The 16,017-nt window shown below is 39.9% G+C and overlaps 1 protein-coding gene across 2 annotated transcripts in view; it reads right to left on the reverse strand.

The window, feature by feature from the left end:
- NOL10 (nucleolar protein 10) overlaps positions 1 to 16,017 on the reverse strand; it is a 115,694-nt gene that overhangs the window by 80,363 nt on the left and 19,314 nt on the right. For both annotated transcript variants that reach the window (XM_007971496.3, XM_007971495.3), the window contains 6 exons: positions 13,362 to 13,427; positions 11,925 to 11,985; positions 10,389 to 10,474; positions 7,553 to 7,631; positions 6,095 to 6,244; positions 2,949 to 3,015 (listed from right to left, as the gene is read on the reverse strand). In XM_007971496.3, coding sequence (XP_007969687.2) covers positions 2,949 to 3,015; positions 6,095 to 6,244; positions 7,553 to 7,631; positions 10,389 to 10,474; positions 11,925 to 11,985; positions 13,362 to 13,427 — 509 coding nt within the window. The remainder of the gene's footprint in view (positions 1 to 2,948; positions 3,016 to 6,094; positions 6,245 to 7,552; positions 7,632 to 10,388; positions 10,475 to 11,924; positions 11,986 to 13,361; positions 13,428 to 16,017) is intronic.

Raw genomic sequence — 16,017 nt, forward strand, 5'->3', positions numbered from 1 at the left:
TAGAAAATTATGAATGATCTATTTTACATCCTTTTTTCACAGAATGTCTTTTAAATCCAATGTATATTTTATACTCACAGTACATGTCAATGCCCTTCAGTGGCTAGTGGTTACCAAACTGTACAGCCCAAGGTAAGACTTGTCTTTCTCTCCCCACTCTCTGTGCCCTTCAAACTGTCACTCACCCAGTTGCACTACCCCTGCTCATCACCCTTGCCCCAGCCTCAGTTCCACCCGGTTTACTCACTTACCTCCTTAGCCCAGACCCCAGTGCAGGTTATTCCAATACCCTAACTAGGACCCAGCATCCTCAGCTGCAATCTGTTCCTGAACTCACCACAATTTTACTTTACTCCCACGATTATAGTAAAATTCTCTCAACTATCACAGATGAAATGTAAATTATAAAGTCTAGTGTTTCTCATCTTTCTTGGGAGAGCAGTGTGTAATTAGAAACAGCATGGGCGGCTGGGCGCAGTGGCTCACGCCCGTAATCCCAGGACTTAGGGAGGCCGAGGTAGGCAGATCACGAGGTCAGGAGTTCGAGACCAGCCTGACCAACATGGTGAAACCCTGTCTCTACAAAAAATACAAATATTAGCCGGGCGTGATGGCGGGTGCCTGTAATCCCACCTACTTAGGAGGCTGAAGCAGGAGAATCGCTTGAATCCGGGAGGGGAAGGTTGCAGTGAGCCAAGATGGCGCCACTGCACTCCAGCCTGGGGGACAGAGGGAGACTCTGTCTCAAAAAAAAAAAGAAAAAAAAAAAAAAAGAAAAACAGCATGGGCACCAGAATCAGGAAGGCTGGGTTCTAACTGAGGCTCTGCCACACACCACCTGGGTGACCAACCCTGAATGAATTACCCAATTTTTCTGACCCCTTAAGAGGTAAGAAAAAGCAGAAAGAAAGAAAACAGAAGGAATAAAAAGCCATGGACCACTGACTACACAGTTATAAAAGATGAAATAAGTTTGTATTATAGTATCCATCGTCCAGATTGATAACAGCAGCATGCAATCAAACTTAGTTTTTTCCTTCCTGCCCCAACTTCTGTAATCCTTAGTAGTTGCTGAGCAATGCCCACTAAATCTCTCCCATACTTCAACAACTGTGGGGCCTGGCACTGTCATTCTGTCCATTACTGCCCAGTTTCTCAGCTGGCTCCTCCCCCTCATTCTCCCAAATGAACCGGCTCCTGCTCACCTCCTATCTCACTCCCGCTTTCCCTATCAGTCACCTCATTCATTCCCACCACTTCTGGGATAATCGCAAAACATTCTATCTACAGACCCACTTACACTGAGACCACATTTTCTACTGGACACCAGACATGCCTCCCAAGCACAAGTCTGCGGATCAATTCAGGGCTTGTTGCCTAAGAATCCACTGGGAAGTATGTTAAAAATACACATTTCTGGCCAGGCACAGTGGCTCACACCTATAGTCTCAGCATTTTGGGAAGCGGAGGCAGGCAGATCACTTGAGGTCAGGAGTTCAACACCAGCCTGGCCAACACGGTAAAATCCCGTTTCTACTAAAAATACAAAATTTAGCCAGGCATGGTGGTGGCGCGTGCCTGTAGTCCTATCTACTTGGGAGGCTGAGGCATGAGAATCACTTGAACCCAGGAGGAAAAGGTTGCAATGAGCAGAGATCGTGCCACTGCACTCCAGTCTGGGTGATAGAGCGAGACTCCATCTCAAAAAAAATTAAAAAAACAACAAAACACACATTTCTAAGCCCTCTCCATAGATACTATGAGTCAGTACACCTAGCATAAGGTCAAGGGAGCTGTACCTTTAAAGCTGTGAAAATGATTTTGACGGGAAGCCAGACACTGCCAGATACTGCAACTGCCCATCACCTCCTAATCCTCACACGTTAGAAAAAGAAGCCATAATCTTAACAAACTTGCTCTCTCACCTGTGCTCCCCATCTCAGCTCAGAATATCAGTTACTTCCGGGTCACTTTTGTTCAAAACCAATCTACCCTTGGAACACGGGGTAGACCTGCCTCTGAAAGCACAGTCGGAACAAGTCCTCTCCGACTGCACACGGAGCCCAAGACATTCAGCACATCATGCCCAGCCCTCCACCACCTGCCACTCTCTGCCTCCCACTTCAGCCTTCCCAGAGCCACCACAGCTCAGGCACAGGACGCTCCTCCCGGCCCCAACTGAGCCCTCTGTGCCCATCCTTTCTGGTCGTCTTGGACTGCTCTCCTACGAGAATCACCTCAGCTCCAACTCCACCTAACCAAACCTCACTCGGCGCTCCAGCTCAACGCAAAGCAAAACTTTCTCGCTGCTCTGCTCTCGGTGGTCAGGGTAAAAGCACTCTCTCTCTAGAAAGCTGTCAAAGTACTCTTTGCACAAACGTGATAGGATTTCTCACACTCTGCCTTACTTCCCTCCATCAGGATGATCTGGGCACCTCTGTCCTCAGAGTAGAAACTGTTCTCATTTTTCCCCCATACTCTGAAATTCTTCACAGATTTGCCTTGAATGCACTGTTAAATTTTGAAATCTAACGTGTAAATTGCTGAATAGCATACAACGTAGAATTTATAAAACCTGTGGTTTCATGAGCCATCTGTGTATTATCAGGCAATCTAGCTTTCTCCAAATCTCTGCCCTCAATTTCCACACACTATTACTAATCACATAAAAGAGCTAAAGAGCACACCAAAATAGCACTTCACCTGCCTCCTACCTGTATGCTGTTACCACTTTCCACTAATAGCTGGGCGGGCTGAGCACTGAGTCATTAAGAGTGCCATTTTCTGAATCATCCACACCACTTCCTGCTCTTAATTCTTCTAAGTTAAATATCCAAGAATTGTGCTGACAAAGCCAAATTCTATCTTAAGAAATAAAATGGGTTTAAAACCTAAAAAAGTATAGCCTTTTTATTTGTCTCACTGAATGTTCACTACAGAATGCATACCTGAGTTGGGGTAGAGACAAACATCATTAAGGTCATGCTCTGGCTCCAAGGAAGTAAATATCTTTCCCTAAAAATAGCAAGCAAAAATGAATTACTAAAGGTTAAAGGACAACAACTTTTGGCAATGTCAAATAAACTGAAGCTGTAACTCAACCATCTACTCCTATGTAAAGAAATAAAATAGCCTAATTCAAATACAAAATTTAAATTCTTAAAAATCTTAGAGAATTTATCTTATCAATTTATCAAAAAAACCCATTTTATAGATGAAGAAACAGGCCTAGGGAGGAGAAGTGACCTGTCCAAAAAAACAAAAAAGAAAAATTGCAACATTTTAAAGATAATGTCAACATAGGAAGAAAAGATGAAGTTTAAATTATGCATCAACTTAAAAAAAATCTTTCATAATCTGTGAAGCGTACCCAGTTTAACTTGTATTGAAAGAAATCAGAGGACGGCTGGAAGGAGTGGCTCACACCTGTAATACCAGCACTTTGAGAGGCTGAGATGTGTAGATCACTTGACGTCAGGAGTTCAAGACCAGCCTAACCAATATGCTGAAACCCGACTCTACTAAAAATACAAAAATTAGCCAGGCATGGTGGCCTGGGATCTAGTAATCCCAGCTACTAGAGAGACTGAGGCAGGAGAATTGCTTGAACCCAGGAGGTGGAGATTGTAGTCAGCCAAGATAGCACGACTGCACTCCAGCCTCGGGTGACAGAGTGAGACTCCATCTCAAAAAAAAAAAAAAGAAAGAAATCAGAGGAGAGAGATGGCCAGCATGGAAAATGAGAACAACACTGCCATGCCTGCACCGCAAGTTTTCGAGGAGGATCAAGTGAGACAATGGATATAAAATACAAAATGAAATCCTACAAATACTTAAGCGTTAGTTACTATGTAGTTAGGGCTAAACCATTTCTATTTTAAGTGTTGGGGGAAGAGTGTTCTATCTTTCAAAAATTAAGAGAAGGAAAGTAAAAGAAAAAGATGCTAAGAAGGTGGGTGTGGAAAAAGATGATGAGAAAGATAAACAAGGTAAGCAAGTCAGGCAAAACCAAGTAATGTGGGTGTTAGTCAAGAGGAAGTCTTTAGTCATAAGAAACAAAAAAAATGCCAAAATAAAATTTACTGTAGCAATTACAGTGTGATGATTTCAAGAAGTGATGTTGAAAATTTCTGCCAGCTCTTGCATTTGTAACTCATTATGAGAAGTCTGACACTAGGATGGACTGAGTGCCCACGGCAAAAAAGAGCAGTGTCAGAGCACAGACAAGATGGTTTGTGTCCAACGAAGAACACAGACAAGTCCTACCCCAAGACTAACAGTGAGACTCACACAGCTGCCTCCCGTTCTTCTCAAGTTCCCACTGAAAGAGGAAGGAAAAGAGGGGAAACCAGGAAGCGAGGGGAAAGGAATTAGAATGGTACAGAACAACAATGACAAAAAGGTGTCAAAGGTGATACTAATCCACACATTGGAAACTACGCAGAAGTTAAAGGGTATGGAAAGACACATCCAGATTGGTAACAGTCTTTCCCTTAGGCTGGATGAAAGCCAGGTCAAGGATAAATAACTTCTACTTTACCAGTGTTTTATGAATTTTTAAGAATAAAAACATAAGCATTTGCAGTATTAAAAATAAATATTGTTTTAATGCCAATTAGTTTGAATTGCCAGAAAAACAGCAGAGAAAGGTCTGGTCTAAGATCACGAATCATCCTTAAAAAAGCCCTCAATATCCTCCAAACTCAAAGCCAGCAAAGCAGACAGCACAGACACTTCCCTGGGCAATCATCAGGGTAATTCTTCCAAGAATTTAGACAGACTGAAAGCCTGTCTTTTTCTTTATGTTCTTCTCTGTAACATAAACAAAGTCACCAGAACTTATGAATGAGGTGACGGCCTCAGGGATGTAGAACACACATCTGGTCTCCAGGAGAGATCCAGAGAAAAAAGGAAAATAAGCCAAGGAAGACCCATACTTCAGGAATTAACAAAATGAAATTTAAAAAACCAAAGTAACAGCCTAGAAAGCCAGAGACTCAACAGGCAGCTGAACTGTGAGGGGCTGTCTGTAGCATGTCTGAGCACAGGCAGCCCCCACGGAATAGACTGGCACTTGCACTGAGGCACGAACTGCTGAGGCTGGTGGACCGTTCACCCAACTTCATCACAAATAAGTTTTCAAAAATGATCTGTTTTTAAACTAAGAACGCTAAGTTTCTAATGAATTAAATGCAAAGAACTCTTAAAAGCATAGCTATACTGAATGCATTTTTCCCATTGATTTGATGAACTTTTTACTATTCTCTCAAAATACTTCGGTTTTAAAATGAAAAATGAAAAACAGAAGACAGATTAAAACCAGCAATACAGGATTTTGTTACATTTCAAACGACATTTAGAGCTGAGGAAAAGGAACATCAAAATATTCTTAAGAAATACAGCTTTTAAGGCCAGATGTGGTAGCTCACGCCTATAATCCCAACACTTTAGGAGGTCGAGGCAGGCAGGATCATTTGAGGCCAGGAGTTCAAGACCAGCCTGGCCAACAAGATGAAACCTCATTGCTACTAAAAATACAAAAATTAGCCGGGCATGGTGGCGCAAGCCTGTAATCCCAGCTACTCCAAGGCTAAGCCATGAGAATTGCTTGAAACCAGGAGGCCGAAGTTACAGTGAGCTGAGATCATAGCACTGCACTCCAGCCTGGGCAACAGAGCAAAACTCTGTTTCAAAAAAAAGGAAAAGTATAAATTTGAGATGTGTAACAACACAAACATGCATGGAAGGATAATTAGTGGCTCTTAAAAACTTTTCCTACATCTGTGAGGGAATCTCGATATCTAGGGGGTTTCTCAGGTCATGGATCAACTTTTTTAAACCATGATTTTCTCTCCACCTAACTTAACATCTAAAATGGATGGCAGTTCTAGATAATCAGGAAAATTTCTTAACAGAAAGAAAGCAATCATGAGTATCTTATCTATCCAAAAGGAACTGCCCTCCCACTAAGTTCCCAAATGGATATTCAGTATCTCTTTCTCAACAACCCACGTGAAAAAGGCAATGGAGAGGAAAGGATCATTCGGAACACCTGCAAATAAAGAAGCAAGTAATTTCAACCAAAAATACATACGGAGTTCTTATTCCACATCTTGATAATTCGAGAGTCAGCAGACAAAATCAGATCTAATGAATCCTGGAAATGAACGGACTTAATGGGCAGCCCATACTGGTGATCTTTAACTAGCAATGGCTTATCAGATCGAAGGTCATATAATAAAACCTGAAAAAAAAAAATCAAAACCAAGTTATTTCTGTTTAAACAAACTAGACATTTTATCTTCAAACGAAATATTTATAAGTGAGAATAATGGCAGCCATTTTCTTCATTACTTTGTTATGAACACAATGAACACCCTTATTCAAGATGTTGAGATTTGAGATTCTCTCCAGAAAGATCTCTTAAATAATCCTTAAAGTATACATTTTATGAATTCAACCCCCAGGGTAATTTTTAAGAGTACTGAACATACTAAGAAAGGAACAAAAAATGAAATCCCATAAGAATTTGTTTAATTTGTTCAACAAATACATACTGAGGGCCTACATACCAGGCAGTGTCATAGCAACAGATATAAACAAAAATGAAAGACATAATTAGCAACAGTCCTAGTAGATTCAAGACAGGTGGTGGTAGCAAGGCTATGACTTCTTGGGAGAAGGGGAAATCTCTTTGGACCCCTGTCATTAGGGGCAAGGAAGCCTGGGGAAGCTCCCCTAGGATTAAGTCCTAGGTGACAGATCCCCTCCAGCCTATGATGACAGAGAAAGCTAATCTTCCAAGGCAGGGTTTCAGACCTCTTGCAGGGTGAGGCAAGTGTACAGGCTCCGCCTTGAAGGAAAGAAAGAAGTACTCCTCGGACTAGCACTGCTAATGCATGTTCTGCTGACCACTCATGGCATGGGCTATAGTTAATGATGCTATGTTTAAAAAACAAAAAAAGCCTCCTTGAACACACGAATTTTGGAAATATTTATTAAACATATTTCTTGTCTGCAAGAATTCCTCAGTGCCTTTATTTAAAAAGTACTGAAACCCACTGTGAATCTTCAAGAGTAGAAGTCTGGCAGTCTCCCAAGACTGTCTGACCACAGAATTCTGTTCCATAGACTCTGAGAAATGCTGTTCCAAACCACTAATGAGAGTACTTATGGCCAGGCCCAGTGGCTCACGCCTGTAATCCCCACACTTTGTGAGGCTGAGGTGGGAGGATCGCCTGAGCCCAGGAATTCAAGACCAGCTTGGGCAACACAGTGAGACCCTGTCTCTACAAAAAGTCAAAAACTTAGCCAGGTGTGGTGGTGCAGGCCTATCCCACTGCAGCTCCAAGTCCACAGCACCACAGACTGACCAAGGCAAGAGTCAAGATTTCTCAAGATGCTAGAAGAATCCAGCATTAAGGCATACCCCCTGCTCTGGCTAAAATAGTATGGCCTCATTTTGTGTTCCTATAGTATATTTCTCATGACACATACACACACCACTGAAATAAAAACTTAGATGTGAAGTTTTCAAATTAAACATATTTACCTGCCCTGTGGATGTTCCAACTGCCATGGTCAAGGCACCATTAAATTTCAAAGCAGAGATTGTTGGTAAATTGTTTATCCTGAAAAGCAAAATATTCATGCTTCATGAATATATGGCCAAACCTCCTTCCAAGTAACAAGTTCATTATTAATCTTCACTTCAAATCTAATGGGGGAAAAAATCACATTTCTAGCCTTCTGTTTAAAAGGTAACTGCAGCCTGGTAAGATGACTCACACCTGTAATCCCAGCATTTTGGGAGGCTGAGGTGGGAAGATTTCTTGGGGCCAGGAATTCAAGACCAGCCTGGGCGACACAGTGAGACACCATCTCTACAAAAAATTAAAAAAAAAAAAAGCCAGTTGTGGTGACACACACCTGTTGTCCCAGCTGTTTGGGTGGCTGAGATATGAGACTGCTTGAGCCTGGGAGGTCGAGGCTGCAGTGAGCTGTTATTATTCCACTGCGCTCCAACTGGGACAACAGAGCAAGACCCTATCTCAAAAATAATAAGTAAATGGTAATTGTATTCAAACTTTCATAATCAAAATAAAATTACACTTTATATACAAAATGTAATCTACTTCTTTCTTCCATTTTAATTAAGCCAGAATAAGGTATTTACAGAAACATCCCCTTTTATATTTAAGAAGAAATAATTTTGTTTGGATATGGGTACACCATTTCCACTTTAAAATTAGCCAAGCTCAGCTAAAACAAAAGACTAATCCTCAAATGGGGACCCCAGAGCCTCTGAAAGTACCAAAGACAGAGTGAACACTATGGCCACAACTCTAGAATATGCTTCTCAAATACCAATCAAGCCAATCAGCAGCAAAAGCAACGATCTCCAGTGGAAAGAGTGCTAGGCGATGAGTCAGATGTGGACAATATTGCTATCAATCCCATCGTCCACATGCCCTTGGCCCAGGACCTAGAGTCCTGGCTGTTGGCTTTCGTCATCATCAGATCTCTTCTGCCACCTAGAGCTTGAGCCTGTAACTGCACTGGGGCACCTATGGGAACCTTGAAGCCTCTTATCTACAGCAACTTTAGTCACTCGCTCTTCAAAGTACACTCAATCATTTCTTTCAGTACAGTGATAGATTTCTCTACTTATTCCTTTATCATTTTCTTCATATGTATTTTTTTGGAGACAGGGTTTCACTCCTGTTGCCCAGATTGGAGTGCAGTGGCATGATCTCAACTCACTGCAACCTCCACCTTCCGGTTCAAGCAATTCTCCTGCTTCAGCCTCCCAAGCAGCTGGGACTACAGGTGTGCGACACCACTCAAAGCTGATTTTTGTATTTTTTTTGTAGAGATGGGTTTTCATCATGTTGCCCAGGCTGGTATTGAACTCCTGACCCCAAGTGATCCACCCGCCTTGGCCTCCCAAAGTGCTGAGATTACAGGTGTCAGCCACCACACCTGGCCCATATATGTTATCGAGTTTTACAATTTTTGTTGCTATAAGAATGTTTTTCCATTTATAACCTTTCTAGCCGGATAGTGCTAATAAATAACAAGGTCACTGATTTTTGCACATTTTATAACCAATTTATTTAACTGTTATATTAGTTCTTACAGATTTTCAGTTATTCTCCTGAGTTTCCCAGGCACAGAAATTTATGTCATCTGGAAATGGCAGCCTGCTTCCCCTATCTTATTGCCTTCTCATATTGTGTTGGTTCCACCTAGAACTGATAGCTTCTAAGGTTTGCAGGGAAAACAAAAACAAAAAAACTAAGCATAAAAAAAATAAAATAAAATTGCCTAAAATCGAATTAGAAAAAAAACCCCTAGTTTTAACATTCTGGTATACACCCAGGCTTCTTCCTGTGACTATGCTTGTGTTCACTGTTTTTCTGGTAACAAGGTGGCAACACTCTATAGGCAACGGTATGGTTTGCTTTTCCACTCACAGGCACATTTGGACCACCCTTCCCCAGTAATAAATATGTTTCTGTAACATAATTCTTAAAGGCTGAATAACAGGTATGCCATTGATGAGTATTTTGTTCATCTGTAAAATAAATATAATAACAGTGCCTATCGCAAAGGGCTGTCATATTAAATAAGTTAATATATGTAAAGAACTTAGACCTAGTACCTGGCAAATAGAAAGCACTATCTGTTAGCTATTATTTCTGCTAAGCTTCATTTAATCAATATCCGCACGTTCTTTCCAAGACTTATTGTTGGCAGGGCTGTGATGGACTGTCCAGGCTGAGGAGAGTGAGCAAATGCATGCTCTGGGCACACAGGCAGACATTTAACCTGAGGTTATGTTTTCTGTAGGGCAATTTAGCAATGTACCAAAAACCTTCAAAACATGTATGCTATTTACTCCAGAAATTCAGGTTCTAGGTATCTTTTCTTAGGAAATATCATAAAACTGTAAATGGATGTATAATAGTGAAAACTCTTCCGGTTGTTTTAAATGTAGGAATTAGGGAAACAGGAACAAGAAAATATTAAAAAAACACTTGCTTCCTTCCACCTTAGAATTCAAAGCACACCTCTGTGGACTTTGTGGTGGACTCCTGGTTCTATCACTAGATCCTACAAAATCGGAATATAAATTCCTGCAGTGTAATTGTTTTAATAAAATTCTACAGCAACTAAAGAAACAAGACCTTCTGTACAGTATTTGGAAAGAAATTCTATCTGGCTTACTCACTAGTAAGCTTTTTACAGGAGAGGATTTTTATGAAAAACAATCATGGAAAGTACAATTTCAGATACCCTTTAGCAATTTATTTGAATTTAATACAGATACATTACTGAAATCAAAAGTTGATGAAAACTGACATTGCAAATTAATTTCTACTTACTCTGAATCTGCTGTGACACTGTTTAAGGCGCAGTCTAACAGACCAACTCTATTTCGAGTTCTTGGGTCCCAGCACTCCACTCTACCCTACGCAAATGAAAAACAATTTAAAATAAAAGCTATAGAAGGCCAGACACAGTGGCTCATGCTTGTAATCCCAGCACTTTGGGAGGCTGAGGCGGGCTGATCACCTGAGGCCAGGAGTTCGAGACCCAGTCTGACTAACATGGCGAAACCGTTTCTACCAAAAATACAAAAAATTAGCCAGGTATGTGGCACACACCTGTAATCCCAGCAACTCGGGAGGCTGAGGCAGAAGAACTGCTTGAACCCAGGAGGCGGAGGTTGCAGAGAGCCGAGATTGCGCCATTGCACACCAGCCTGGGCAACAGAGTGAGACTTTGTCTCAAAAAAAAAAAAAAAAAAAAAAAAAAAAAAAAAAAAAAAAAGCTGTAGAATAAAACTTAAATAAATAAAATCTGCTACTAGGAAATCCTTAAAACACATACAAAAATAAACCTAATTAACACTGTTTATTTCATAGAAAGTAAAAGTTTAACTGTTTACCTTATAACCTCTTTAGTACTGTTTAAGTGTTTTGACATGAGCTGAATTTCTTTTAAATTACAAAAAAAAAACCCCAAAAAACCAGATTAATAAAACAGTCCAAAATGCAATGCATAATCTTGACTGGAACTTGGATTGGATGGAGGGGCAGGGAGAACCGTGCTGAAGGATATCTTGGTATAACTGGGAAAATTTTTAAATTTAAAATGATTGCATCAATGTTAACTACTTAATATATATTATTGCACTAATATTAAATTTATTAGTAATGATAACGATACATATATGACTTTATAGGAGAAAGTCCTTATTTTTAAGAAATCCATTTTAAAGTATTTAGGGAAGAAATATCATGTCTGCAACTTATTTTCAAATGGTTCAAAAAACATTTTTAATACATGTACATTTTTATAGGAAAAGAAAATGCAAAATATATATAAGTTATCACTAAACTTTTACAAAGATGTGAACTCTTTAAAAATAAAAAGCTGGGGAAAATTTTTTTTTTTTAATGAAAAAAAGAATCCTGGCCAGGCGCGCTGGCTCACTCCTGTAATCCTAGCACTTTGGGAGGCCGAGGCAGGTGGATCACCTGGGGTCAGGAGTTCGAGATCAGACTGGCCAACATGGCAAAACCCCATCTCTACTAAAAATACAAAAATTAGCCAGGCATGGTTGTGCGTGCCTGTAATCCCAGCTACTAGGAGGGCTGAGGCAGCAGGATCACTTGAATCTGGGAGGCGGAGGTTGCAATGAGTGGAGATGGTGCCACTGCACTCCAGCTTGGGTGACAGAGCGGGACTTTGTGTCGAAAAAAATAAATAAATATATACAAACACACACATACATATATATGTATATAAAAGCTATCACCTCATTATCCTGCTCTAAGGAATCAAGCAACTCAGTCTTTAAAGTCCAATCAAATATAAAACAAATATTCTAAAAAACAAAGTCAATATATGCTTACCTCTATGGTTCCTGTGGCAAACAAGCCATGCACTGAATTTATGTCACAAACATTATTCTCCCTAACACAGGAAAGCAGTAAGAGAGAAAGTATTAGTTAGCACCTACTTTAGCGGGGAAGGAATATTAAATAAATAAACAGCCAACCCAAATTCTGGGGAGAAAGAAGACACACAGATTCTCTCTCACTAATCTGCAAATGGAAAACACCAAGGTTTGAAAGAGTTAAGTGCTTGGCTCACAGTCACTGGAGTTTCTGATCCCCAGGGTGACACTCTACCTGCTAGGTGACAAACGAGCAGGACTTCCTTCTGAAATACTATTCCACTACCATGAGAAGAAAGGGTCACTCTATTTTTTCAAGGTATTTTCTTCCAAGGCAGGTAACATTCTTAAAAGAACACACGCCATCACCATGGCAATCCTGAGCCTTGACAAGCTTCTCCTGGGTACATCACTCTAAGTCTCATTTTCTTTCTCTGTAAAATGGATATTTCACCTACCTCAGGGGGTTGTTATGGGGATTAAATGAAAAAGACAGCAAAGTGTTCAGCAGTGCCTGGGGTACAGAGGACTCTCAATATAATGCACTGTGAAGTTACTACTACAAGTTTTTTAAAAAAAAAAATAAAAGCATTTCTAGCCAATGTGAAATAAAGAAAACTGGAGTTTACTTGGTTCTTATCATCACAACATGTTCGCCTAACCTTTAAAAATCCTCTCAAAGCACTAAGAAAAATTCAGCAAGCTCTTCATATACACAATGAGAAGTAATCCAGCTTCCACTCTTGACTAGCTGTGTGGCCTTGGGCAAACTACTTACCTCTCTGAGCCTCAGCTGCCCTATCTGTAAGATGGTACTTACCATAGAAATCTCTTCTAAGTTTAAAATGAGTTAATGAAAGTAAAATGACTGAATAACACCTGGCACAAAGTAAGTGCTTTCCTACTGAGTTTATCGCTATTATTTGTTGTGATGATGACGATGATGGATTCTTTCCTAAAAACTCTTAATGCATAATACATATGTGCAGACTATAATGTATGATAAAAGGAAACTTTAAAAACCTTAAATGTGCACTAGCAAAGCATAAAAATTGAAAAATGGCACTCCAAATTAATTCAAAATTTCTCCACAGGAGAAAATATCACAAAACAAAACCATGAATGTAAATTTAAAGAACATTGCAAGTCATAATAATAAACTATTTTTAACTGACTTAAATTTGAGTATATGAAAAAAAGCTTTAATTTTGAAAGTAATCACCGATCTTTCGGTGAATTTTTTGTTTAAGAATAAATTCAACAGCACTTTTTAACTAAGTTGCTGGGAGTTTTGCTTAATTGCAGTATTTCATGTTACTTGTTAACAAACTGAGCATCTGACTCCACCTCCTGGTCAAAATGTATATAGCAGTATTACTAAACCAATACTCACGCAGCATCAGTTTGTAGAGGATTCAGGTATCGTCCTTGTTCTAAGTTTAACCTATAAACTTCAGAACTGTAAAGTAATAAAGAAAGTCAAAAACCTGCTAAACTACAATGAAACTTTAAGTAAATATAAATTTTATAAATATATATCACTCATAAGCCATCACTTCTTTTTATAAAACTAATACAAAAACGTATTCTAAATCTGAAAAATATTCACTTTATGAATTTGTTCATGTATAAAAATGATTTAAACCATTCACATGCCAAGAAAATATTATTAAGTCATTACATAGTATACTATTTACAAATAAGATGGAGAATACAAGATCCAAAAGTACACGTAATGTATCTACATATGTATATAAGAAAAGACTAGAAGGAAACATATTAAGGATTCTCTCTGGGTGGTATAATTATGGCTGAATTTTTTCTTTTTTTTTAGGATGGAGTTTTGCTCTTGTTGTCCAGGTTGGAGTGCAATAGTGCAGTCTCAGCTCACAGGCGCCCGTCACTACACTCGGCTAATTTTTCGTATTTTTAGTAGACGCAGGGTTTCACCATGCTGGCCAGGCTGGTCTTGAACTCCTGACCTCAGGGGATCTGCCCACCTTGGCCTCCCAAAGTGCTGAATTACAAGCATGAGCCACAGTGCCCAGCCTGAATTTTTTCTTTTCTGTATTTTCGCAGTTTTCTAAAATGGGTATGTATTTGTATATATTTTTTCATGTATTATATATATATATACACACACACACACATACATATACACACATACATATAAACACACACACATAATAGCCACCAGCCAAATACCTGGTCAAATGCTACTTTTTTGATGACTATAAAAATAATACAGGCGGGGCGCAGCGGCTCATGCCTGTAATCCCACTTTGGGAGGCCGAGGTGGGCAGATCATGAGGTCAAGAGATCGAGACCATCATGGCCAATATGGTGAAACCCTGTCTCTACTAAAAATACAAAAATTAGCTGGGCGTGGCAGGGCGTGCCTGTAGTCCCAGCTACTCAGGAGGCTGAGGCAGGAGAATCGCTTGAACCTGGGAGGCGGAGGTTGTAGTGAGCAGAGATTGCACCACTGCACTCCAGCCTGGTGACGGAGCTAGACTCCATCTCAAAAAATAATAATAATAATAATAATACAGGCCAGGTACAGTAGCTCACACCTGTAATCTCAACACTTTGTGAGGTCAAAGAAAGAAGATCATCTGAGCCCAGGAGTTCAAGACCAGCCTGGGAAACATAATGAGGCCCCATCTTTATAAAAAACTAAAAAACCAAAAAGGTACTTCGAACAAAAAGTTTTGAAATACTGTGCAATAGGGCTAAGAAACTGACTTTATCAACTACATTATACATGTATATCTCCAAATTTAGCACCATAGTAACAGAAGCCAAAGATATAACTCCTAAATGAGTTGGTCACATATAGGAATTATACCCTGTGAGCAACTTAAATGTAAAGATAATGTCTTATTCTTCTTTAAAAAAATTAGTCCTTCAAATACTGCTGTACTTTCGGGGGGAAAAAGGGGTGTTTCTATTGAAGTTATACTAAATTTTTGCCTACAGTTTATCCTGTTAAATATTGTAGATAAATTGCCAATACTAATAGTCAAATAGATACACTAATGGCTTTGGTTAAAAAAAAACAAAAAAAAAAAACAAAAAACAACAACAACAACAAAAAAACCAGGCCCGGCACTGTGGCTCATGCCTGTAATCCCAGCACTTTGGGAGGCCAAGGCAGGTGAATCACCTGACGAGACGAGCCTGTCCAACAAGGTGAAACCCTGCCTCTACTAAAAACACAAAAATTAGCTGGATGTGGTGGTGGGTACCTGTGGTCTCAGCTACTCGGGAGGCTGGGGCAGGAGAACCACCTGAACGGAGGCGGATGTTGCTGTGAGCTAAGATCATACCACTGCACTCCAGCCTGAGCGACAGAGCGAGAATCCCTCTCAAAAAAAAAAAAAAAAAAAAAACAGAAAAACAAAACAAAACAAAAAACATGGGTAGGTAGTGGTGTTCTAAAGTTATGACATCTGTCCTAATTAATTTCTTAAATACATTTACTACTTAATGGTTTTGAAACAACTGTTTTTTTAAAATTTTGAAAACTTGATAATGACCTTTTGTTCAGAATTTCGTAGACTGTTTAACGTAGGACATCAACTACACAATGAAAGATGCTTGAAATGCTTTCGTCATTTCACACAAATCAAATTAAATCAAACTATCAAACTACCAAAAATAATAAAGCCCTCTCCCAATTTTTTTTTTTTTTTTTTTGAGACGGAGTCTCGCTCTGTCACCCGGGCTGGAGTGCAGTGGCCGGATCTCAGCTCACTGCAAGCTCCGCCTCCTGGGTTTATGCCATTCTCCTGCCTCAGCCTCCCAAGTAGCTGGGACTACAGGCGCCCGCCACCTCGCCCGGCTAATTTTTTGTATTTTTTAGTAGAGACGGGGTTTCACCGTGTTAGCCAGGATGGTCTCAATCTCCTGACCTCGTGATCCGCCCGTCTCGGCCTCCCAAAGTGCTGGGATTACAGGCTTGAGCCACCGCACCCGGCCCCTCTCCCAATTTTTTTAAACTAGAGTCCATAACCACATATGACCTATTAATCACAAAGTGATCAGAT

Source organism: Chlorocebus sabaeus, chromosome 14 (assembly GCF_047675955.1).
Source record: "Chlorocebus sabaeus isolate Y175 chromosome 14, mChlSab1.0.hap1, whole genome shotgun sequence".
NCBI classification, from domain to species: Eukaryota; Metazoa; Chordata; class Mammalia; order Primates; family Cercopithecidae; genus Chlorocebus; species Chlorocebus sabaeus.